General features: G+C 48.5%; 1 protein-coding gene across 3 annotated transcripts in view; it reads right to left on the reverse strand.

The window, feature by feature from the left end:
• The window catches only part of USF2 (upstream transcription factor 2, c-fos interacting), a 297,619-nt gene that overhangs the window by 100,171 nt on the left and 174,306 nt on the right, over positions 1-23,142 (reverse strand). For all 3 annotated transcript variants that reach the window (XM_085615849.1, XM_085615850.1, XM_085615851.1), the window contains exon 7: positions 19,198-19,256. In XM_085615849.1, the coding sequence (XP_085471975.1) occupies positions 19,198-19,256 (59 nt within the window). The remainder of the gene's footprint in view (positions 1-19,197; positions 19,257-23,142) is intronic.

The following is a 23,142-nucleotide window of genomic DNA, read 5'->3' on the forward strand; positions in this document are numbered from 1 at the left end:
AGGAGATCTGGCTAACCTATATCTGTTGCAGTGGTCTGAAATCGTGTACATAAAACAGCTTGGTCCACTCTAGCTTGTTGTCTTGCTAACACATCTACACAATAGTGTTTTGTGAATGTGTGAGGTGTAGACCATGTTGCAGCTTTGCAAATGTCATCTATGGGTATATTTCCTAAGAATGCCATAGAAGCCTCCAGTGTGTGTGTGTGTAGTGTGCGCTCTGTGGGGAACCGTTAACGTTCGTTTAGCTTTTGCATAGCATATTTGAATGCACTTGACTATCCACCTTGCAATACCTGATTTTGATATGGGATTGCCTTTGTGTGGTGGAGCAAAAGCAACAAAAAGTTGATTTGTGTTACAAAAAGGTTTTGTCCTTCCTATGTAATAAAGCAATGCTCTCTTCACATCTAATGTGTGTAGGGCACGTTCTGCCACTGAATCTGGTTGAGGAAAGAACACGGGTAACTCAGATTGAGTGATATGAAAAGCAGAAATGACATTAGGAAGGAATGTAGGATTAGTCCGAACAACCACTTTATTTTGGTGCATTTGTAAAAAGCGTTCTTCTATTGTTAATGCCTGAAGCTCACCCGCTCTTCTGAGTGATGTGATAGCAACTAAGAAAGCAGCTTTCCATGTGAGAAATTGCAGTTCACATTTGTGCAATGGCTCAAAGGGTGGACCCATTAGTCTGGTGAGAACAATGTTGAGATTCTATACTGGAGCACGTAGATGTCTCGGGGGAATAACTTTCGAGTCCCTCCATAAAGGCTTTGATAACAGGCACTCTAAAAAGTAATAGATGTGGTCTATTCTGGAGGTATGCAGCTATTGCAGTCAGATGTAAGCGTATGGAAGTGCACGCTAAATTGGAACGTTGTAGATGTAACAAATAACATACGTTTTGTACAGAAGCATCAATCGGGTTGATGTGGATGTTATTACAGTAGATCACAAACCACTTCCACTTTGCTGCATAGCAGGCTCTTGTGGTAGAACGTCTAGCCTATTTGATAATATTCATGCAGTCTGTCGCTAGATTAAGATATACAAACTAAGACTTCAGGAGCCAGATCGAGTTGACTGGGGTTTGGATGTCTTATGTTTCCATGGCTCTGTGTGAGAAGATTAGGTGTAAGACTTAGTTTTTGATGAGGAACTACTGAGAGTTCCAATAGGGTTGTGAACCAAGGTTGACGTGCCCATGTGGCATTAACTAGGATTAGTGTCAGGGACACTTAGTTGAGTTTCCAAACCACTAATTAAGTGAGTGGGAGAGGCAGAGAAGCATAAACAAATATCCCTGCTCAATTCATCCACAGTGCATTGTCTTTGGACAATGGGTGTGGATACCTGGACGCAAAGTTTGGTAATTTGTGTTTTGGTATGTGGCGAACAGGTCTATGTGAGGGACTCCCAAACGTTGAAAGTATGAAAGGAGGACCTGAGGGTGGAGTTCCCATTTGTGCATTTGCTCTCTATGCCTGTTGAGGAGATCTGCAATCTGGTTGTTGACTCCTGGGAGGTGTTCCGCTAGGAGATAACGTTTGTGGTGAATGGCCCACCTCCAGATGCCTTGGGCTAAGTGGGACAGGTGGAGAGTGTGCCCACCCCTCTGTTTTTGTATGTAATACATGGCTTTCATATTGTCTGTACGAATTAGGGCAGCTTTGCCCTGTAGGTGAGTTTGAAACGGCTTGAGAGCTAGAAATATTGCAAGCAGCTCTAGGTGGTTGATGTGGAGCAACTTTTGTTCTTGGCTCCACAAGCCTAGCACTGTGTGCTGTTGTGGATTAGCTCCCCAGCTGGGAGGGACGCGTCCGCTGTCAGTACTATCTGTGGAACCGGGTCTATGAACGGCCGTCCTTTTGATAAATTGTGTGTTCCACCACTGCAGAGAGCGACGAATACGGCTGCTTTCCAACACTAGATCGGTCATTAGACCTTGTGACTGGTTTCACTGACTGGCTAAGCATTCTTGAAGTGGACACATGTGCAGTCTGGCATGGGAAACGATCATGATGCTGGATGACATCATTCCCAGTAGCTGCATGTAAGTTCTAGATGAAATCCAATGGTTGGATTGAAAGCGGAGAACTAAAGCCTGAATATTTCGAATTCTGGCTGAGCTGGGAAAAGCAAGAGTTTTTTGAGCATCTATTGTGGCTCCCAGGTAATCCTTTGTATTGGTTGGTTGGAGATGTGACTTTGGTACATTGATTGTGAACCGTAGTTGATGCAGTAACCGAATTGTCCTGAAAGTGTGCTGCAACCATTGTTGGTACGTGTTGGCTTTTATGAGCCAGTCGTCTAAGTACGGGAAGACATGGATGCTTCGTCTCCTTAGGTGAGCAGCTACTACGCCAGACACTTTGTGGAGACTCTCGGGCAGTGGGGATACCGAATGGGAGTACCATGAACTGATAAGTGTTGACCAGCTACCTGAGGAATTTGCGATGAGCAGGGTGAACTGGTGAATAAAAGTAGGCGTCTTTTATATCTAGAGTAGATAGAAAGTTGCCTTTCTGTAGCAGAGGAAGTACCAGTTAGTGTCACCATGTGGAAATGGTCTGACTGAATGTACCAGTTGAGTTCACTGAGATCTAAAATTGGTCTGAGACAACCGTCTTTTTTGGGAATTAGTAAATAGAAATAAAAGAAGTATACGTCCGACCCGTGATGTTGGGGCGGCACAGCCTCTATAGCCCCTTTTAGAAGTAGAGACTGAACCTCTTGTTTGAGGAGGTATAGATGGTCTGGTGATTGTGGGGCTTTGGTGGAATATTTAGAGGCGTGTTGATAAATTCCAGGCAGTAACCAGAACGGATAATTTGGAGTACCCAATTGTCTGTTATTGATTGCCAGATTGGTAGAAAATCTGACTGTCTTCCCCCTACAGGTGTTGAGTAGTCGGGGAGGAAGTTAAGGCAAGTCACTGCTTTGTGTTGGCAGGGAAGTTGCGTGTGTTTGAACCCTGGCCCCTGCCATCACCGTTGTTACCCCTGTAACCTCCCCTGAAATGACCCTTAGATGGAGGTGTTGGGTTATTTCCCTTATAGGTGGAGGTGGCTTCTGATGAGGTATTTTTGGAATCTCCTCAGTAAAAAGAGCATCGAAAGGAGGCACGACCCTGTGTGGACTGAAGTGCTCCCATAGATTTGGCTACTTCAGTATCTTTCTTCATTTTCTCCAGTGAAGAATCTACAACTGGGCCAAATAAAGGTTCCTTATCGAATGGGGTATTTAAAATGGAGCTTTGATCCTCAGGTTTAAAACCATATATATGGAGCCATGCATGCCTTCTTAGAAGGACACTAGTATTTATAGCTCTAGCAGCAGTGTTTGCAGCATCTAGAGAGCATCTTATTTGATCGTTAGCAATAATTTGCCCTTCATAAACCAGATTTTGTGCTTTTGATTTGTGTTCCGGGGGTAAATACTGGACCAGTTGTTCCATTTCATCCTAGTGGCCACGGTCGTATCGCGCAAACAGTGCCCGAGTGTTGGAGACACGCCAGTAATTGGCTGCTTGAGATGCTACCCGTTTCCCAGAGGCATCAATAAGTTTTTATTCCTTATGAGGAGGTGGACCATCTCCTGTTGTCTGGGAGTTAGCGCTTTTCCTGCATTGGACACAACCAGGCAGTCTAGTGGCAATTGTCCCCTTATATATCCTGGGTCCGGTGGTGCTGGCTTGTACTTTTTGTCCACTCTAGGGGTAAGAATATGAGCTCTGACTGGGTCATTAAAAATGTCATCTACATGCCTGACCATCCCCTTAAGCACGAGTAGTGAATGTTATGACTTCTGTGTGGTAATGAGGGTTTCAAAGAGGAAATCCTCTTCTAATGACTCCTTATATAGCTGCACCCCATGGTCGATGGCAGCTCTACCCAGTAACTCAATGTTGCCTACACTATCATCTGTGGTGGAGAGGGTTTGGTAGGGTATAGGTCGAGATCATTGCCCGTGGGCAAATTGGTGTTATAATCATCCCATGGGTCTTGTAGTGGCGGATCATCATCCCTATACTGGTGTATGTGGCGGTGGTGAATTTCAGGTGCAATTGGTTGAAGCTGAGGGGAAGGTGGTGATGAAGGAAGAATAGGTGGAGGAAGAGGAGGAGGGGAAGGGATAATTCCAACAGATCTCTTCTTTAAAGGGATGCAATATTCTTCTTCTGCATCAGTCTTTCTGTTTAGAGTCACTTTAGTGGTGATATGGCCAGTCTGTGGATGGATATACAAAAGCTTTTGTTTCTGATCCGGTTCTTCAATTGGGGCATCAAAACTGGGCTTTGTAGTTGTTTTCTGCACTTCAGTCTGGTTTGGCACAGACATTTTCAGTGCCGGAGTCAAAACCGTTGATGTCTTCGGATCAGACGATTGTTTCGGGTATGAATGGTGGGGGTCGGTGACAGATTTCTGTTTCAACCCCGAAGATCTGGGCTCCGAACTCGGTTTGGAGGGAGTCTTTTTGGAGCCACTAGACTTTTTGGTAGGCTTCGGTGCCGAGCCAGAGGTCGGGCGTCAGAAGCGTGATCTCAGTGCCGACCAGTGCCCGCGGGTGCAGGTTGGACCGGAGCCTTCTTTTTAATTGAAATTGTTTATTGGGATGAGGGGGGGAGGTGTACTCACTGTACGATGGCCATGTGGGATGTCCTCCTCTTGGTCGGATTGAAATTCTGAGATGGCGACCGGCTCCTGCTCCTCCTCTGTTCCCATAGCCTCGCCGGCCTCTTCGTCCTACTGTTGACCGAAGAAGTCCAGAATGGAGCTTGTGTGCTGGCTCTGCATGTCGCGACATCGAGCCAGACAGTCACGAAGTGTTTGTTTGGAGCGAAAGCATGGCACGCGTCGCAGACCTTTTCTCTGTGTTCGGGGGACAAACCCAGATTACACACTTCGTATGAGTCGGTGCGCGGGTATTTCGCGTGGCACCATCAGCAGAAATTGAAGGGAGTTAGTTCCAGCGACTGCAGGTCGACCCGACGCGGGTAGGCAAGACGGCCTTCAACAACCTTTCCATTCGAAATCATTTTTTAAGTAATTACGATACGCGATGGAAAGGGAGACCCGATCGAAAACAATACCGTCAAGGGTGAGTATCTTGCGCACTGAGGGAAACCGAAGGAACGGTGTCGAACCAGAGCACAACGATAGACGTCCGAACCCGATGGCGGAAAAAAGTAATCTAACAATGGAGTCGATGCCCATGCGCACTATCACCGAAAGTAGGAGTCACCTACCTCGTGACTGGAAAGACTTCTTTGAAGAAAAACAAAGTGCAATCATCCGGACCCAACACTAGATGGCGATCTATGGACAGCATATGATCTACAGCTCATATGCCTCGAACTTTTACATTTGTGTGACTAAATCGTTCAAGTTAATATATATGATTTAATAATGCTAAGTCTTTACAATTAGGGCCACAGCTGTAAGTAAATGCAGTGAGATGGGAGGTCAGCTTGCATTACTAAAAGTGACTCCAGTACTAAAACATGCACACGCTTGCAAAATATAACACTTTGAGGATACTCGTAATGCTCTCTGATTTTATTTAAAAGCCTGAAAGGAAAGGAATATGCTACTTACCAGTATGCATCTGTTCTTGGCATGTAGAGCTGCAGAGTTGTACAATTAGCATAGATCGCCATCTGGTGTTGGGCCCGGATGTTTGCAGTTTGTTTTTCTTCTTGGACAGTCTTTGGAAGTCACGAGTTTGGTGACTCCTCCTTCGGTCCGTACTGCGCATGGGCTTCGGCTCCATCCTCAGATTGTTTTTCGCCAACAGGGAAATGATGGAGCTTGGTAATCACAGTGAGAAACCCATGTGTGTAGTATCTAAATAAGATGTACTGGAACGGATACAGGTAGCCGGGGAGGCGGGTGGGCGTGTACAACTCTGCAGCTCTACATGCCAAGAACAGATGCATACTGGTAAGTAGCATATTCCGTTCGAGGCATATGAGCTGCAGATTGTACACTTAGCATAGATTATATAGCAGTACCCAACCCTAGCGGCGACCACCGGTATCCGTTGCAGTGGTTTGAAATAGTGTCTTTAGTACAGCCTGGCCCACTCTAGCTTGCTGCTTGGAATGCACATCTACACAGTAATGTTTTGTGAAGGTGTGCGGTGTAGACCATGTGGCTGCTTTGCAGATGTCATCTAAGGGTATATTCCCTAGAAAGGCCATAGAAGCCCCTAACTTTCTTGTAGAATGGGCTTTAGGCGGAACAGATAATGTTCTTTTAGCCTTTTGGTAGCAAATCTGTATGCATTTTACAATCCACCTAGCTATCCCTGATTTAGAAATGGGGTTGCCTTTATGTGGTGGAGAGAAGGAGACGAACAATTGTTTAGTCTTCCTGAAGGGTTGCGTTCTTTGTATGTAGTATAGCAAGGCCCTTTTTACATCGAGTGTGTGTAAGGCTCTTTCTGCAACAGATTGAGGTTGCGAGAAGAAGACAGGTAATTCCACCGATTGATTGAGATGGAAGGGGGAAATGACCTTGGGCAGGAACTTCGGATTTGTGCGAAGTATGACCTTGCTGTGATGTATTTGTATGAAGGGTTCCTGTATAGTGAACGCTTGTATTTCACCAACCCTTCTAAGGGAAGTGATAGCTACGAGAAAAGCTGTTTTCCAGGTGAGAAACTGTAGCTCGCATTTATGCATTGGTTCGAAGGGCGGACCCATTAGTCGTGTAAGAACTAAATTTAGATTCCATACAGGGGAAGGTGGTGCCCTGGGAGGAATTACTCGTTTAAGGCCTTCCATGAAGGCTTTAATAGCGGGCACTCTGAAGAGAGATAAATGCTGTCTGTTTTGTAGATAAGCAGCGATCGCTGCTAGGTGTAGGCGTATGGATGAATATGCCAGGTTACACCTGTGAAGATGGAGCAGATAGCATATGATGTGCTGTATGGATGCATCTAAAGGGTTGATTGTATTGTTACGGCAGTAAATAACAAATCTTTTCCACTTTGCGGCATAACATGCTCTAGTGGTAGGACGTCTGGCTTCCATGATGATGTTCATGCAATCAGGGGGAAGGTTAAGGTATCCGAATTCTAGGATTTCAGGAGCCAGATCGCCAGGTTGAGCTGAGCTGGGTCCGGGTGCCTGATTTCTCCATGGTTCTGGGTTAGGAGGCATGGGTATAGGTGCAGTTTTTGATGTGGTGCCACGGATAGTTGTAGTAGCGCGGTGTACCACGGCTGCCTGGCCCACGTCGGAGCTACCAGAATGAGTGTGAGGGAGTGCTGTTGTAGCTTCCTGACCACTAATGGAATTAGTGGGAGAGGTGGAAAGGCGTATGCAAATCTGCCTGACCAGTTCATCCATATCGCATTGCCCTTGGACAATGGGTGTGGGTATCTGGCGGCGAAGCTTGGGCATTTTTTGTTTTCGTGGGTGGCGAAGAGGTCTATCTGAGGATGCCCCCACTGTTGGAAGAATGGCTGAAGAACTTGCGGATGGAGTTCCCATTCGTGTAGTTGTTGCGTTTGTCTGCTGAGCAGATCTGCCATGGTGTTTTGTACGCCTGGAACGTGTTGTGCCAGGAGAAAGATGTTTTGGGGAATTGCCCATCTCCATATGCTCTGGGCTAAGCGGGAGAGCTGGGGAGAGTGTGTCCCCCCCTGTTTTTGGATATAATACATTGCAGTCATGTTGGACTGCTTTGCCCGAAATCTGTTTTTGGAAAGATTTTAGGGCTAGAAAGATCGCCAAGAGCTCCAGATGGTTGATGTGGAGCAATTTTTGCTGTGGCGTCCATAGACCTTGCATTGTGAGGTGTAGGAGGTGCGCTCCCCAGCCGGAGAGCGATGCGTCCGCTGTTAGAATCACCTGAGGAACCGGGTCCAGGAACGGCCGCCCTTTGGAAAGGTTTGTGGTGTTCCACCACTGCAGAGAGTGATGTGTGCGGCCGTCCACCAACACCAGATCCGTCAGCTGACCCTGGGCCTGGTTCCACTGTCGTGCTAGGCACTCCTGAAGTGGACGCATGTGTAGTCTTGCATGGGGCACTATAAAGATGCAAGACGCCATCATTCCTATGAGCTTCATGAACACTCTTGCTGGAAGAGAGTGTTGGGGAAGGAATGTTTTGCGTAAGGCTTGAATGCTTGTGATTCTGGTTGTGTTTGGATAGGCAATACCTTTGGAGGTGTCTATAGTGGCCCCGAGATATTGCTTTGTGTGAGATGGTATGAGGTGGGACTTTTGGTAGTTCACCGTGAAGCCTAGCTGGTGGAGCAGTTGGATGGTGCTGTTTGTATGCTGCACGCATTGGTGGTAAGACGCGGCTTTTATCAGCCAGTCGTCTAAGTAAGGGAAGACGTGAATGTGTTGACGTCTGAGGTGTGCTGCTACTACCGCTAGGCATTTGGTAAACACCCGTGGTGCGGTGGTGACCCCGAAGGGGAGAACCGTGAATTGGTAATGTTGCCCGTCCACCACGAACCTGAGGTATTTCCTGTGAGAGGGGTTTATTGGAATGTGAAAGTATGCGTCTTTCAGATCCAAGGTTGTGAGAAAATCTCCCTGACAGAGGAGCAGGAGGACTTGTTGTAGGGTGACCATATGGAAATGGTCTGAATGTATGTAGGCATTTAGAGGCCGGAGGTCCAGAATGGGCCTGAGGGTCCCATCTTTCTTTGGTATTAGGAAATATAGGGAGTAAACCCCTAGATTTTGCTGATTGATGGGGACCTGCTCTATAGCGTGTTTTTGGAGGAGGGAGAGTACCTCCTGTTTGAGCAGTGTGGAATGTTCTTGAGACATTGGGCGGTGCCTTGGTGGGATATTGGGTGGGGTAGATGTTAGCTCGAGACAGTACCCTGACCGAATGATTTGGGTCACCCATTTGTCCGATGTTATGGACTCCCATGCGTGGATAAAGTTTTGTAGTCTGCCCCCGACCGGAGTGGAATGGTCTGGGGGGAGCGGAGGGAAGTCATTGTGTGTGCGGGGTGGCAGAACGGGTGTTGTTAGTTTTGCCCCTGCCCTTATTGTTGTTGCCTCTGTAACCACCCCTTTGGTTGCCCTTTGAAAAGGTATTTTGAGGAGGGGATTTGTAGGAGGTAGAGGTGCTATCGGTGAAGAAGCCTCTGCCTGTGCCACGAAAGGAGGAGCGTCGAAAGGAACGTTTAGACGCTTGTGTTTGGAGTGCCCCCATAGACTTTGCTGTGTCTGTGTCCTTTTTCATCTTTTCCAACGCTTCGTCTACCTTGGGCCCAAAGAGAGTTTGTTGGTCAAAGGGGTGATTGAGTATGGACGCCTGGACTTCAGGCTTAAACCCCGAGATCCTGAGCCAGGCATGGCGACGAAGCAGGACACTGGTATTTATGGCTCTAGAAGCAGTGTCGGCTGCATCGAGGGCACACTTAATGGAGGTGTTTGTAATGAGTTTACCCTCCTGTATTAGCTCATGAGCCCTACGCTTGTGTTTCTCGGGGAGGTGCTGCATAAGAGCCTCAAGTTCGTCGTAGTGTGCTCTGTCATAGCGCGCAAGTAGCGCTTGTGTGTTTGCAATGCGCCACATGTTTGCAGCTTGAGAGGCGGTGCGCTTGCCAGACGCGTCTAGGAGTTTGGATTCCTTGTCTGGCGGTGGGGCTTCTCCTGAGGACTGGGAGTTAGCCCGCTTTCTAGCTGTAGAGACAACTAGGGAATCTAAGGGAGCAGGGCCCTTAATGTATGCAGGGTCTGTGGGTGCCGCCTTATACTTTTTCTCTATTCTAGGGTTTAGTACCCTGGCCCTGACAGGGTCTTTGAACACCTCTGCGGCATGCTTGGTGACACCCTTAAGCATGGGTAAGATAGAGGTGGATTTGTCCTGTATGTCGAATGTATCCAGTAAGAAGTCGTCTTCCACTGGTTCAGTGTGCATGTCCACCCCATGGTAGTGTGCTGCTCTCTGCACAACATGATGGAACCCTAAGGAGTCCTCTGGAGGAGACGGCCTGGATGGGTATAGGTCGTCCTGAGGAATATCGGGTACATCAGGGTTATTGTAATCCTCCCACGGGTCTGGGGTCCCTGGTGGAGTGGGATCCATTGGGGCGTCCGTCGGATAATTGTCCGGGTCCCCGTCGTCCGGATCTGGGGACGGGGCCGGAGAGTAGTGAGGTAAAGGTGGCGGAGACCTGGGAGGGGGAGGGGGTGGAGGAGGTGGTAGTGGGGAGGGCACTCTGAGGGGAGAAGTAGCAGAGTCCTTCCGTTTGGGTGGTGGAGGAGGAGCCGGAGTATCAAGGCGTCTTTTCTTGATAATTAAAGTCAATAGTCCAGTCTTTGGATCTTTGGACAGAGTCTTTTGTAAAGGGTCTGGTGTAAACAGAGCCAATGGCGTCGAATCGTCCGTCGGCACCGGTGATTTCGGAACCGAGGACTTCGATGGTTTGTGTGCGCCATGCTTTTTTGGGGCCTCCGGTTTGGAGTGGGATGGTCTAGAGGGAGCGGGGGGAAGTCATTGGGTAGGCGGTGTGGCAGAGCAGGCGGTATTGGTTTTGCCTCTGCCTTTATTATTATTGCCCCTATAGCCGCCTCTTTGATAACCCCTAGTGAAGGTGGACCGAGTGGGGGATTTGTAGGAAGTGGACGCGTTATCTGAGGAGTAGCCTCTAGATGTACTCCGAAAGGAAGAGCAGCGAAAAGAGCGCCTAGGAGGGTGTGACTGCAGGGCTCCCATGGACTTCGCCGTATCGGTGTCCTTCATTTTTTCGAGGGACTCATCAACCTTTGGGCCGAATAGGTGTTCTTGGTCAAAGGGATGATTCAGGATGGAGGCTTGTACCTCTGGTTTATAACCTGATATTCTTAGCCAAGCATGGCGACGGAGGAGGACGCTAGTATCAATGGCCCTGGAGGCTGTGTCTACTGCATCTAAGGCACAGCGTATAGTGGTGTTAGTTATTGTCTTACCCTCTTGAATTAATTCATTGGCCCTAGTTTTGTATCTTTCAGGGAGGTGGTGCATTATGGTTTCTAATTCATCATAATGTGCCCTATCGTATCTGGCCAATAGCGCTTGGGTGTTGGCGATACGCCATATATTGGCTGCCTGTGACGCAGTGCGCTTTCCTGATGCGTCCAGTAGCTTTGACTCTTTGTCAGGTGGTGGTGCTTCGCCTGACGCCTGGGAATTTGATCTTTTTCGTGCAGTGGAAACCACTAGGGAATCTAGTGGCGCTGGCCCTTTGATATAGGCAGGATCTGTGGGGGCAGCTTTGTATTTTTTCTCTATGCGTGGGTTAATGACCCTGGCCCTGACTGGGTCCTTAAAAACCTCTGGCGCATGCTTTACCACCCCCTTAAGCATAGGTAGTATGGAGGTAGACCTATGCGTGGTATCAAATGTGTCGAGGAGGAAATCCTCCTCCACTGGGTCAGTGTGCAACTCTACCCCGTGATAGTGTGCCGCCCTTTGAAGTAGGTGGTGGAAACCTAATGAGTCTTCCGGTGGAGATGGCCTGGAAGGGTAAAGGTCATCTTGTGGGACGTCGGGAATATCTGGGTTATTGTAGTCGTCCCATGGGTCTGGGGATCCTGTAGGGGTGGGGTCTTGGGGCACATCTCCTGTATCGTGATATGGGTCCCCCTGATCATCATCGTCTGGAGACGGGGTCGGAAAACGATGAGGTGGGGGTGGAGAAGGCGGAGGTGGAGAGGGTGGAGGAGGAGGTGGGGAAGGTATTCTGAAAGGGAAGGTAGCAGAGTCTTTCCTCTTTGGAGGTGGAGGCGGAGCCGGTTTGTCCAAATGTTTCTTTTTGGAAGAGAGTGCCAAATGTCCAGTTTTTGGATCCTTGGTGAGAGTTTTTTGTAAGGGATCCGGTGTAAATAGTTCCTGTGACAATGTTTGGTCCGTCGGCGCCGAAGTCTTCGGGGCCGATGACTTTTTAGGCTTGTCCGTGCCAGTTTGCTTAGCACTGGGCTTGGAAACTTCCGATTTCTTTGTCGGCGCCAAGGTGGGCTTCGGCTGGGAAGTGTCGGTGCCGAGGGCGTTATGGGGTTTGGTCGGTACCGAAGATGGCGTCGGTACGGAAGCGCTGGGTTTCGACCCCGAGGGCTTCGGTGCGGTGCTCCGTGTCGAGGTAGAGGCCGGTTTCTTTATCGGTGCCGAAGTGTGTTTCTCGGCATGGCTGGCAGGCTGGCGCGAGCCCGAGCTGCCGGAAGGCTTATTTGGCTTCTTCACCGGGCCCGAAGGTGGGGTGTGTGATGCAGTGTCTCTGGTCTTGCCTAGGCCCGGAGGTGAAGGCGTGACCAAAGCCTTTTTGGGTGTTGGCGCGGGTGTGGGAGGGGGGGGTGGGGGTGGGTTGGGTATATTACTCATGACCCTCTGCGCCAGAGTGATGTCCTCCACATCTGAGTCATCGGCCTCGGAAGCACTGACGAGGTCCTCTTCGGTGCGCTGCTGTCCCGGATCTTCAATGTCGTCTCCGAAGATATCGACTGGAATGGAGGTCGAGGAGTGTGCCATGTTTCGTCTGGCTCTTCGGTCCCGAATAGTCTTTTTCGATCTGAAAGACTTACAGGCCAGACAGTCTCGAGCCTCGTGTTCAGGGGAGAGGCAGAGGTTGCATACCTCATGAAGATCGGTGTGGGGGAATTTGGACCCACAGAGGGCACTTCTTGAATGGAGTTCTTTCCATCAGCCGGGACCGGAGCTTGGGTAGGCCCGAAGGCCGCCGTCGACGACTGGAACCGAAGATTTGTCGATGAGAAGGTGCGTTGATTGAGGAGATTGCGATCGAAACAATACCGCGATGTGAGGTGAGGATTCCGCTTCGATCGTCGAACTTGAAAATGTTCGGAACCGGAGCTCGAAGATTACATCCGAGCCCGATGGCGGAAAAAAACAATCTGAGGATGGAGCAGAAGCCCATGCGCAATACGATCCAAAGGAGGAGTCACCGACCTCGTGACTTCCAAAGACTTTCCAAGAGGAAAAACAAACTGCAAACATCCGGGCCCAACACCAGATGGCGATCTATGCAAAAGTGTGTAATCTGCAGCTCATATGCCTCGAACACTATGTACCTAGGGCATAGGTACCCCAGAGGCCTACCAGGGGCTGCAGCATATATTATGTCACCCCTGGGAAGCCCTACAAAATGAGACCACAGGTCTGCTACTGCAGCCTGGGTAAGGTGATGCATGCACCCCTTACTGAGATATAGGTTAACTATATCTCAACCTATCACTGCACATATAAAACCTATCAGTCACCCCTATGGCAGGCCTTATCAATCCTGAAGGCAGGGTGCTTGGTTTTGTGTGAGAGGGTGCCAATGCATGAGCAGAGTCCCTCTGCAGCCTTCGGAATCTCTTCTCCGGGGTTGTCTGTGATGCAGCCTGACCACATACTCTTAAGTGCATTATAACTAAACGGTAAATGCTAACTTTGGACTGGCTGCACGGAGACATGTCGTGTTTGGTGTCAAACACCTTGGAATTATACCCCCACACCAGTAACTGGTGTGGGAGTATGATCCCACCCTTCTAGAGGGAGAGACATGACAGCACCGGTATACCCGGCACCAACCAACAGAGCCCTGGCATCACAAAATTGATGCTGCCAGCCACAGACTCGGGGCTGGCCTCCTGCTGCTGACTGAAACTCCGGTAGGGGAGGCCTGGACAATAGGTTTCCTGTCACAGGAAGGTGTTACCACCTCCCAGACAGGCCTTAGTGGTTATGGGCTGGGTGGGAGCACTCCAGGAGGGCTTTGAAGTGTGCACTGGGGGCACATTTGGGGTCCCTGTGCATAGTCCAGCTCAAACCAGTTGCAGGGGCTACCAGCCCCTGCTCTAGCGCAGAACTGGACAAAGAAAATGGGTGTAGCCACCCCTCTTTTCCGACCCTCCCATAGGTGGATCCCCAGAGTATGTCCAACCCCTTCCTTGGGTATAAGAAAGGAACCCCTGGCTACAGGACTTTAGATTACACCTGGACGAAACTCTGATACAGAAATCCTGGAACTTCGATGATCTACACGACTAGATGACAGAAGAATCTCCCTTGGAGTAAAGGAGTTACTCCCCTGCTTGGCAGGCACCAAAGATACATCTGTCCGGTCTGCATCTCCGAAGCTCCCGCCGGACGCCGAAGAATTTGCAACACAGGAGGTGGGTTTCTTGACTTCCCAGAGGCTGACCCGAGTCCCCAGCAAAGCTGAAACCCGTAGCCTTCGTGGGTACCGTGGAACCGGAACTCCTGGACACCGTACACATTTGCAAGTGCATCAGCTTCTCGACGTCCCTTGAGGCTGTGCATTGGGTTACTTGTAGCCTAGACCCCGAGCACCTTTCCCACCGAAGATTGCAGGCCTACACTCCACGAGTGTTGCGTGAGCCCGCTCTGTGTTTTCGCTCGAGGCTCCTTCGCGATCCCTGGTCCGCTGACTGGTGGGTCCCTACGAAGGCAACTCTCACTTTAATAGGGCTTCCCTGGTTGCTCCAGACGTGCCCTGACTCTCCATCGCTTGGGGAGTCCCCATGACCTTGCTGGTACACACTGAAGCATTTATCTTCCTGCGTGGGTTGCTGTTGCAAAGGCTTGGGGGCACGGACGCTGCAGCACTCGTCATCCTTCGTGAGACAGCTCTAATCGGGCTCCTGGTCGTCCGACGCTTCCTGGTCCTCATGGCTGAGGAGTCAAGCTTCCCCTCTTCGCACCTGAAGCGCCCGACATCGGTGGCCATTCGTCATCTTTTTTTCTTTGCTGACCGAATGCAGCAGCTAAACTGATCAGTGAACCTGTACTTCGATTCAGAAATCCATTCGTCTATCGTGCCCCTGGTCACTGGTCCCCTCTGCTTTCAGGTTCTTCACATCTCCGATCCAGGCTTGGATCTCTTCAGACACTTCTCTTCACGGCATCAGCACTTTTCAGTCTCCTGCCATTGAAAACGCCCTGTTGTAGTTCCTAAATGGCTGCCCGCCATTTGCCACCACCAGACCGGTTTTTGGACACCTGGGTGGAGAGCGCCTCCACTCTCTGGGTCCAGAGACAAAGTCCCTCCTGGGCAGGTGCGCCATACCTCCTCCCCAGTATGGGCTGGGTTCAGGAAGGGGAAGCTTCAAAGGCCCGTAGCCTTTGTGAGCTGTCCCTGCCTTTTGTTGCCTCCAGCAACTGGCTCCCACTGGTTATGCCCCCCACTTTGGGGTGAATCGGGGGAATATCATGCTAGAAGGAGAGGTGGGCCCACCTTTGCCAACCCCACCCCTAAGATAGGGGAGGCGAGGTGAAGCACACATCTTAGCTCCCTCCAGTAATAGGACTGACCAGCATAGGGACATATCTGCTCATGCAGATATGCCCTCACTTGTATTATTCAGCGCCCTGCCATAGGGTTGTCAGACCTGCCGTAGTGGTGACTGCCAAATATTACATGCAGTATTAGGAGCCAGTGCACACATGGATGTATGACATGTCGTATTTTCACTTCTGTCTGAACCAAGACAGGCAGCCTGCAATAGCAGATTGCATGTGTTTGGTGAGGGGTCCCCTAAGAGAACACAATTCGTGCTGCAGCCTTAGGGGCCCTCTTTAGTATCTCAGGCCCTCTTTAGTACCTCAGGCCCTAGGTATCAGGGTACCATTTACTAGGGACTTACAGAGGGTGCTAAAGGTTTTGCCAAATGGGGGAACAATTTTACAGTTTAGGGAAAGACCTCTGGCCCTAGGGACCTGGTTAGCAGGAACCAAGTGCACTTTCAGACGAAATCACATGTAGCAGGCAAAAAGTTGGGGTGACCATGTCAATATGGGGCACTTTGACAACAATAGATTGTTACCCCCTTGTGTCAACTATTAGGCTGTCTGAGCAACTGGTGGTTCATATCAGGGAGAAGCATGTCTAACAACCTGCGTACGGTCTTTGCCCTTATGGAACAACTGTCTCCCAAATATGAGCTGCTGCGTTGCTCGATGCTGCCAAAGACTTTGTTTCTTTACACTGCCCATACTTGTTCTGGACCCTTAGTAGAATAAGCGTTAGTCCAGTCTTTATGAAATGGGTGAGACTACTATATGCCCTCTCCCTAAATATTGAGGGTCAACAATATGCTCTCTTCACCTATTTAGTATTCAACAAGGTACAAGACAGGGGTGCCCCCTTGCTACACTGCTACTTGGCATTGAGCACATTGCTTGTATGTTGTGGCAAAACCAAGCACATTAAAGCTTCAAGTTTTAGAGCATGTTGCATTTTGGTATCACTATACACAGAATGTTTCCCTCTTCATTAAAGATCCCGATGTGCTCAACATCGGATATACCAGTGGGAGGATAAATCAAGCAAAATGTTACACATGCTCTGTCAACCTGAGCACGCCCCGGCCTCAATCATTCGAGGTCGCGATGGCGCCTTACGCTCATCCCCGCAAACGTAGTTACAGAATTTGCGCATCATTTCTCCACAGTATATATTCGGAGGGAGCAGATTTCAGAGGACATCATAGCGGAGTTCCTTCGGGACATTCCCCCCCCCCTTTGCCCCCCCCCCCCCCAGACACTAACAGAACAGTTAAGAGATCAACTAGATGCCCCCCAATACAGTAGATGAATTGACGGCGGCACTAAATGTGATGCGACCTGGCTGAGCCCGGGTTCCCCGTAGAATTCCTTCGCTCTCACATGTCCTCGGTGGGCCCGCACCATACACGAATCTCTCGAACGACAACTATTGCCCCGAGACTGGAGTCAAGCCAAGATGGTCTTATTTTTGAAGCCCGGTCGCCCGCCAGATGATCCCTCTTCATACCGCCCTATTACCCTAATCAACTTTAAATCCAAGTTACTAGGGAAAGTCCTTGCAGACCGCCTGGGTACCTGCATTCAAGATCGGTTACACCTAGATCAATCATGCTTCATGCCGAACCAAGCCACTCGTCGCAATAGTCGCCGGGTCCATAATGCCATGGCATTGGTCCCGGAGCTGGGATGCCATGTGTCGATACTTCTTGCAGACACAGATAAGGCCTTTGACTCCCTGAACTGGGAGTACTTATTCCAGCTTTTGGAGGCGGTCAATTTTGGCCCACGCTTCCTGGCCTACGTGCGCTTATTATATGCGGAACCCATGGCCTCAGTGCGTATTGCTGGTCATCTTTCTCCCCTCTTTCTCATTAGCCCGGCCACACGACATGGCTGCCCCCTGTCCCCACTTCTATTCGCCTTGGCGGTGGAACCCCTGGCAGTATGGGTTCGCCGAGACCCAGTCGTCCACGGTTTTGAATGGCCAAGATCACAGACAGATCGTATTGCCTTATACGCAGACGACATCTTATTTTTTAAGAGGGATCCCTGGATCTCGGGTCCGAGAATCTTACAAATTCTCTGCGTCTTCGGTCGGACCACCAGACTCCACGCTAACCCTTCCAAATCAGTGCTATTCTCAGTATGCGGACAACAGGGCAGAGGTACATGGGCATCTCAGCTCCAACACGTCACTGATGGCTTCCAATATCTGGGTATATATATGTACCCCTGCCCTATGACCTCATGGGCGCGCAATATTAACAAGCTCCTGGCCGGCCTCCGGGGAGAGAAGTCCGTATGGTCCTCCCTGCCTCTCGTTATATGGGCGCTCGGCAATGTTTAAAATGGTCTCTCTCCCCAGAGTGCTTTATCGACTCCAAAATTTCCTATATCATATACCACGGTCTTGGTTCGCACAAATAAATGCAATACTTAACAAGTTTTTATGGGGTGGAGGGGTGGTTCGGGTGGCGCTGCAGACCTGTGTGCAATCTACATACTGTGGCGGTATTGCGGCTGCAGACGTGTACACGTATTATGTGGCCTTTCACCTCCTGGTTATTAACGACTGGTGGTATAATACACCTACAGATCCGGCATTTGCTCTTGAACACACGGCAATGGAAGGGGTTCTCCTCCTTCGGTTGCTGTATAGCGCACGGTCGCTTAATCCTCTACCTCACGCCAGCAGAACGAAAATTCGGCCGTGGGGATCTACTGACCGGCGCATGGGGTGGTATGGGCGTCTGACTCCGACAACGCCATTGTGGCATGGTACATATGTCTTCCAGGTACCGTCTTATCCAATTCAAATATGTGCATCGTGTGTACTATACACGCCTTCGCCTCTGGAGGATTGGGGCAATAGCATCTCCTCAGTGCCTTCATTGTGACAGGGAGGAGGGGGTCCCTCTTTCATACCGTATGGAGCTGCGCTGCAATACAGCCCTTTTGGCACAGAGTTTCAACTTGCCTTAAAGAGGTGCTGTCTTGGGACCTCCCACTTGACCCCAGACTGTTCCTACTGTATAGTACAGATGATATCGGAGGGAATCGTTACAAACAAAACTTACTCTTCCTTGCACTCACAATTGCCAAACATGACATTGCCCAGCTATGGAGGGGAACTTCCCCACTGACAATAGGAAAATGGTGGAAGGAACTAGACAAATGCATGGGTGCGGAGATAGCGGTCTTCCAAGCGCGGGCTGCCCTCAAAAGCATAGGAAAATCTGGTCGAGATGGGCTATATACAGCGACATAGACTTTCCTCCTCTTCCTTCGCAGACTCCCTAAAAAGCAGCCTCTGCGGGACGCTAGGGGCCATGTTATGTGAATTTGTGTTCTTCTCTTTAAGATGTACATTTGCAATTACACATGCTCTCTAGTAGGGGTGGGGTGGGAAAGTTTGCATGAAGTTTTGGTTTCTATTTTCATTTCTTTATATACAAATTGTCATATCTGGTAATTTGTCAGTATTTTGTCGCCTAATGGTAATGGCGATTGGCCAAATATGTTAAAAAAAAAAAATTAAAAAAAATCCTGCTATGAACGTGTCCCCTATAATCACATTGTTCTTATAAATTGAATGCTATGTCAGGGCTCAAAATTACTTGGGGCAAATCCACTATGTTTCTGATGACACTACTCCAAAAATTATTTTAGAATACTCATTATTGGTCGACGCCCAAATTAGGCTTAGGTGTTGGGGGAAAGAAACAAACATTTACCGACCCACACACTAAAAGGTAGAATAACGCACTGCGCAGCATGTGAATAAAGAGAAGATTCAAGCTCCAAAACCCATATCTGAGACCTGGGCTCTAAGATCCTTGGAAAAAGTGAACAACTTTAAATCATTAATATGAATGAATACCACACAATTGGTTAAAGCCACAAGTCAGGGCACCATAAACATCCTTACCTTCGTTGTGCTGTGCTCGCCTCCTTTCATCGCGGGGTGTTCTTGATCCATCACTTTTCCTAATTTCACAGAGCAAATGAATAAAATTGCTTTAATTTGGCCTTTCATGCCCATACAGTTATAGTAAGAAAAGCAATTGGCCGACATTCACTGTGCTTTTAACTTACCTAAAAGAATTGCTTTAGCCCAGGCCACAGTTTTGGTTCTTTCCCAACACAATAAAATAAGTCTTCTTTTCATGAATGTTACTAACCAGATCAGCCTAGTGCCTCCATTTGAAAATGACAGATTAATGAGTCTACTGTCCTCAGCCTTTAGGATGTGGATGGATAGTGTAATAGAGGTAGTTTAGAGGGCATTATTCCAAAAGGTGTGCCGCCACAAATAGTTCCCCATCAAATGTCTATTTGCAGTCTCTTCACCCTCCCAGACATTCACTTTCAGCATCATTCACTTAAAAAAAAAAAATCGCCTATAATTAATAGATTTACTTTTCTTTCATTTTTATTGCTTCATGTGGGAAATCTGGAGTTCTCCCAATACTTATTCTGGAAGGAATATGTTACTTACCAGTATGCATCTGTTCTTGGCATGTAGAGCTGCAGAGCCACACACTTAGGATAGTAGATCGCCATCTGGTGTTGGGCTCGGATGCTTGCAGGTTGTTGTTGTCTTCGGAAGAAGTCTTTGGTCACAAGATAGGTGACTCCTCCCTCGGACGACCGTGCGCATGGGCATCAACTCCATCGTTAGATTGTTTTTCGTCATGATGGGAAATGATGGAGTTTGTAGAAAAGAGAGAGATGTCCATGTGTGATGTCTAAGTAAGACAATGCTGGAACAGATACAGGTCCCGGGGAGGTGGGTGGGCATGTGTGGCTCTGCAGCTCTACATGCCAAGAACAGATGCATACTGGTAAGTAGCATATTCCGTTCGAGGCATATGAGCTGCAGATTATACACTTTTGCATAGACTATATAGCAGTTCCCAACCTTAGCGGCGACCACCGGTATTTGTTGCAGTGGTTTGAAATAGTGTTTTTAGTACAGCCTGGCCCACACTAGCTTGTTGCTTGGTTTGCACATCTACACAGTAATGTTTAGTGAAAGTGTGCGGTGTTGACCATGTAGCTGCCTTGCAGATATCATGTAATGGGATGTTCCCTAGAAAAGCCATAGAAGCCCCTATCTTTCTTGTAGAGTGGGCTTTAGGGGGGAACAGATAGCGTGCGTTTTGCTTTGTGGTAGCAAATCTGTATGCATTTTACAATCCACCTAGCTATCCCTGATTTAGAGATGGGGTTGCCTTTATGAGGTGGGGAGAAAGAGACAAACAATTGCTTTGTCTTCCTGAAAGGTTGTGTTCTCTGGATATAGTAAAGCAAGGCCCTTTTAACATCCAGTGTGTGTAGAGCCCTTTCTGCAACAGTTTGAGGTTGCGAGAAAAAAAACAGTAATTCTACCGATTGGTTTAGATGAAAGGGTGAGATGACTTTGGGTAGGAATTTTGGGTTGGTACGTAGGACAACCTTGTTCGGGTGCATTTGGAGAAAAGGTTCTTGTATAGTAAGTGCTTGTATTTCACGGACCCTTCTAAGGGAGGTGATGGCTACAAGGAAAGCTGTTTTCCATGTGAGGAATTGCAGTTCGCATTTATGCAAGGGTTCAAAAGGCGGTCCCATTAGCCTTGTGAGCACTATATTTAAGTTCCACACAGGTGAGGGTGGCACTCTGGGGGGAATTATTCTTTTTAGGCCCTCCATGAAGGCTTTAATGGCAGGCACTCTGAAAAGTGATAGGTGCTGTCTGTTTTGTAAGTAAGCGGCAATTGCTGCGAGGTGTAGCCGAATGGATGTATATGCTAGGTTACATCTTTGTAGGTGGAGTAAGTAGCATATGATGTGCTGTATGGATGCATCTAGAGGGAGGATTGTGTTGTTATGGCAATAAACAAATCTTTTCCACTTGGCAGCGTACTGGTAAGTAGCATATTCCATTCGAGGCATATGAGCTGCAGATCACACACTTAGGATAGACTATATAGCAGTATCTTCCCTAGCGGTGGTCACCTGTATGGGTTGCAGCAGTTTGAAGCAAAGTTTTAAGGACAGCCTGACCCACAGAAGCTTGTTGCTTTGCTTGCACGTCAACACAATAGTGTTTAGTGAAGGTGTGTGTTGTAGACCATGTGGCTGCCTTACAAATATCTTCTAAGGGAATGTTTACTAAGAATGCCATGGAAGCCCCTATTTTGCGTGTGGAATGCGCACTAGGGGGAACTGTTAGTGTGCGTTTAGCCTTGTGGTAGCATATTTGGATACATTTAACGATCCACCTAGCTATCCCAGAATTGGAATTGGGGTTGCCTTTATGTGGTGGAGAGAAAGCTACGAACAATTGTTTTGCAGAACGATTTGGTTCTGTCAATGTAGTAAAGAAGGGCTCTTTTAACGTCTAAGGTATGAATAGCTCTTTCAGCTACCGAGTCTGGATTTGGGAAGAACACTGGTAACACTACTGATTGGTTAAGATGGAACAGAGATATGACTTTTGGAAGGGATTTCGGATTTGTTCTAAGAACCACTTTGTTACGGTGTAATTGTAAGAATGGTTCTTGTATGGTTAAAGCCTGAATTTCACTTACCCTTCTGGGGGATGTGATAGCGATAAGGAAAGCTACTTTCCATGTGAGGAACTGTAGTTCGCATTTATGCAGAGGTTCAAATGGGGGGTCCCATGAGCCTGGTAAGAACAATGTTTAGATTCCACACTGGAGAGGGTGGGAATCTGGGAGGAATAATCCTTTTAAGTCCTTCCATGAAGGATTTGATCGCAGGTACTCTAAAGAGTGACCAGTGTTGTCGATTTTGTAAGTAGGCTGCTAATGCTGCTAGGTGGAGACGTATGGATGAGTATGCCAAATTACATCTTTGCAAGTGCCGTAAGTAGCAAAAGATGTCCTGGATGGATGCATCCAGTGGGTTTATATGATTGTTAGTGCAGTAAATGGCAAATCTTTTCCATTTTGCAGCATAGCAAGCTCTAGTGGTAGGTCTTCTGGCCTCCTTTATAATATTCATGCAGTCTAGTGGCAGGTTGAGGTAACCGAACTCTAGGACTTCAGGAGCCAGATCTGGGTGTCTGATTTCTCCATGGTTCTGGGTTAATAAGTACGGGGAGAGATGTCGTTTTTGGTGTGGAACTAGCGAGAGTTCCAGTAGTGTTGGGAACCACAGCTGGCGTGCCCATGTGGGAGCTACTAGTATCAGTTTGAGAGACTGTTGCCCGAGCTTGCGTACCACTCATGGAATGAGTGGGACAGGCGGAAAAGCGTACGCAAATCTGCCTGAGCAGTTCATCCATATCGCATTGCCCTTTGACTCCGGGTGGGGATACCTGGCGGCAAAGGTTGGCCATTTTGCGTTTTCGTGTGTGGCGAACAGATCTATGTCTGGTTGGCCCCATTGTTGGAAAAAGGGCAGTAGGACTTGGGGATGTAGTTCCCATTCGTGGATCTGTTGAGTTTGTCGACTTAACAGATCGGCAATTTGATTGTGAACCCCTGGAAGGTGTTCTGCAAGCAGGTATATATTCTGGGGAATGGCCCATCTCCAAATGTTCTGTGTGAGCTGGGACAGCTGGAGAGAATGTGTGCCTCCTTGTTTTTGTATGTAATACATGGCTGTCATGTCTGTCCGCATGAGGACAGTTTTGTTCTGGAGATGTAGTTGGAATGATTTCAGTGCTAGAAACACTGCTAGCAGTTCCAGGTAATTGAAATGAAGCACTTTCTGTTGAGTGGTCCATTTGCCCTGAGTGGTGTGTCCGAGGAGATGAGCTCCCCATCCTGTGAGTGATGCATCCGTTGTCAGCACTATCTGTGGAAGAGGCTCTAGGAACGGCCGCCCTTTGGACAGGTTTGTTATGTTCCACCATTTCAGAGAG

The sequence above is a fragment of the Triturus cristatus genome, chromosome 7, assembly GCF_964204655.1.
Source record: "Triturus cristatus chromosome 7, aTriCri1.1, whole genome shotgun sequence".
NCBI lineage: Eukaryota > Metazoa > Chordata > Amphibia > Caudata > Salamandridae > Triturus > Triturus cristatus.